Source organism: Mercurialis annua, linkage group LG2 (genome assembly GCF_937616625.2).
Source record: "Mercurialis annua linkage group LG2, ddMerAnnu1.2, whole genome shotgun sequence".
Lineage (NCBI taxonomy): Eukaryota > Viridiplantae > Streptophyta > Magnoliopsida > Malpighiales > Euphorbiaceae > Mercurialis > Mercurialis annua.
The window spans coordinates 1310427-1313294 of NC_065571.1; the positions used below are offsets into that span (position 1 = coordinate 1310427).

General features: G+C 36.3%; 1 protein-coding gene across 1 annotated transcript; it reads left to right on the forward strand.

The window, feature by feature from the left end:
* Positions 1–708: 708 nt before the first annotated feature.
* On the forward strand, positions 709–2868 carry LOC126667222 (protein DETOXIFICATION 55). The gene is made up of 2 exons (XM_050360190.2): positions 709–895; positions 989–2868. Exons 1-2 carry the CDS (start codon positions 851–853, stop codon positions 2396–2398), a joined length of 1455 nt encoding a protein of 484 aa, XP_050216147.1. The 5' UTR covers positions 709–850; the 3' UTR covers positions 2399–2868.

Genomic DNA, 2868 nt, shown 5'->3' on the forward strand with positions numbered 1-2868 from the left:
GGAAAGAGTAATCGGTGGATATGTTGGGTTTAATTTGGAAAATGACAAAATATGATTTGCACAGTTGTAAGACTACTTCAGTATGTAACACGGTTAAATTAAGGTTAATGTGCTGCTTCTACAATTCTTATAAATCGAAAATATCAATTGGACTATCATTATTTTTATTTTTGTCAAAGGACTATCATAAGTAATTAGAAAAATCACATTTTAATGTGAAAGTAATAGATTCAGTTCACATTTTCCAATTTATAATAAAAAAAATAGAACAAATTATGTTGAGGTCCATAAGATATATCATAATTAACAGTTAGACACGGCCTCTTGTTTCGAAAATTTACTTAATGATCTCTCAGTTTTAATTTTGTTAATTGAAAGAGCCTTCCGTTACTTTGAGGGATTAAATCGTTTAACAGAACTAAAACTGAGATACCAAATCGTTTGATAAAATTAAAATTAAGGGACTAAATTGTTCATGAAATTAAAGGTGAGGTATCAAATCGTTTGAAAGTAAATATCGAAATTAACCGATGGGCTTAAGTTAACGAAATTAAAAGTGAGGGACCATTAAATAAATTTTTGAAATAAGAAGTATCAAACTGTTAATTATGATATATTTCAGGGACCTTAAAATAATTTGCCCAAAAAAATATTGATGCATAAAAATTTAGAACTAGCTACTACCACTATCAAACATTTATTAACTAAATCCCACGACCTTACATCTATAAATTCTCTCATTTCACTTCTAAACTCTTTTCTTTATTATAAACTTCTCTCCCTCTAATAAATAATTGGATCCCACCATCATCATATTTCTTCTCTAACTCCTAAAACCAGGCCATAAAATATGGTTTCATTAGAGAAATTCTCAAAGTACCCGACCATGGCAGAGGTATAAAATTCTTTACTCAACTCCTAAACTTAATTTAGGTTCCTATATTTATCTTCAGTTACCAATTTGTAGTTTTTCTTTTCTTTTTATCAGGTGGTGGACGAATTAAAGAGAATTACGGACATAGGATTTCCAATAGCCGCCATGAACTTGGTAGGTTATCTCAAGAACATGATCTTAGTTGTCTGCATGGGCCGGCTCGGAAGTTTAGAGCTCGCCGGAGGCGCATTAGCCATCGGTTTCACCAACATCACCGGCTACTCGGTCCTCTCAGGGCTAGCCATGGGCATGGAGCCACTTTGTAGTCAAGCTTTTGGGTCAAGTAATTCATCAGTCGCATCTCAAACTTTACGAAGAACAATTTTAATGCTATTATTTGCTTCACTACCTATTGCCTTTTTATGGGTCAATCTTGAACCTCTCATGCTTAGTCTCCATCAAGATCCTGAAATAACCAAAATCGCAACTTTATATTGCCACTTTTCGATCCCTGATCTTTTCGCTAATACCCTTTTACATCCTCTAAGAATTTATTTACGTAGTAAAGGTACTACTTGGCCGTTAATGTGGTGCACGTTGGCTTCGATTGCTCTACATCTTCCGATCACCGTTTTCCTGGCCTTCACTCTTCGTCTCGGAGTCCCCGGGATAGCAATTTCGACTTTTATTTCTAATTTTAACACGCTCTTGTTTCTTCTCTGTTATATATATTTTTCTCGTGTTCCTGAAGATGCTAATTTATACACTCCGTTAACACCGTCTTATTTGCAACCACCATCGTCTTCGGGGAAAGAATGGCGGATTCTACTCGGATTAGCTATACCGAGTTGTATAGCGGTTTGTTTGGAATGGTGGTGGTACGAGTTCATGACAATTCTAGCAGGATATTTGTCGAAACCTCGAGTCGCTTTAGCTACATCAGCGATAGTGATCCAAACAACATCGCTCATGTACACGTTACCAACAGCGCTTAGTGCGTCCGTCTCGACTCGAGTCGGTAACGAGCTTGGAGCCGGAAGGCCCGGGAAGGCTCGACTGGCGACGGGGGTTGCTATAGGACTCGCACTTTTGAGCTCATTATTCGGATTGATATTGACCACACTAGGTCGAAGAGCATGGGGCCGGGTTTTTACGGAGGACAACGAAGTTCTTGAGTTAAGTATGATTGTATTACCGATAATTGGACTATGTGAACTAGCAAATTGCCCACAAACAACGAGTTGTGGGATATTAAGAGGAAGTGCTAGGCCAGGTATTGGGGCAGGGATCAATTTTTACTCGTTTTACGTGGTGGGTGCACCGGTGGCTGTAGTTTTAGCGTTTGTTTGGAAATTAGGGTTCGTGGGTCTATGTTATGGACTATTAGCTGCTCAGATTGCATGTGTGGTCTCGATCTTAATGGCCGTATATAAGACAGATTGGGAAAAAGAGTCGTTAAAGGCTAGAGAATTAGTGGGTAAGAGTGAAGCATTAGCACATGCAGACCAAATTGTCAAATGTTAAGAAGATGATGAAAAATATAGGTAGAGTAGGGTTTACAATATTTTCAAAAGATAAAATTGATTTTAAGGTGGGAAAAAATCACCCTTCAATTTGGCACAAAAGATCAAAAATACTCAAGTTTGTGATTTCGGGTCATTTTCACCCCTCCAAAGCAAAGTTTTATTTGTCATAGGAGTTTAAATTGACTCGTAATTAACAAGTTGTGGGTCTTTTTGTCATAAATTGTAAATTTTGACATTATTTTATCTTTTGTGAGAAATTGAAGGGGTGAAAGGAAAAAGAAAGAGGAAACAAATAGAAGAAAGTAGGGCATTAACAGGACAAATAAAATCAAACTACACTCTTTATATATCTTCATTATTTTTTGTTGTACTAATGTTTACCTTATTGCCTTGTCTTCTCTATATTTTTTTTTGTCCCTTTTGTAATTATGATTTAACATAATCTAATTGGTCTGTCCAAATTAATTA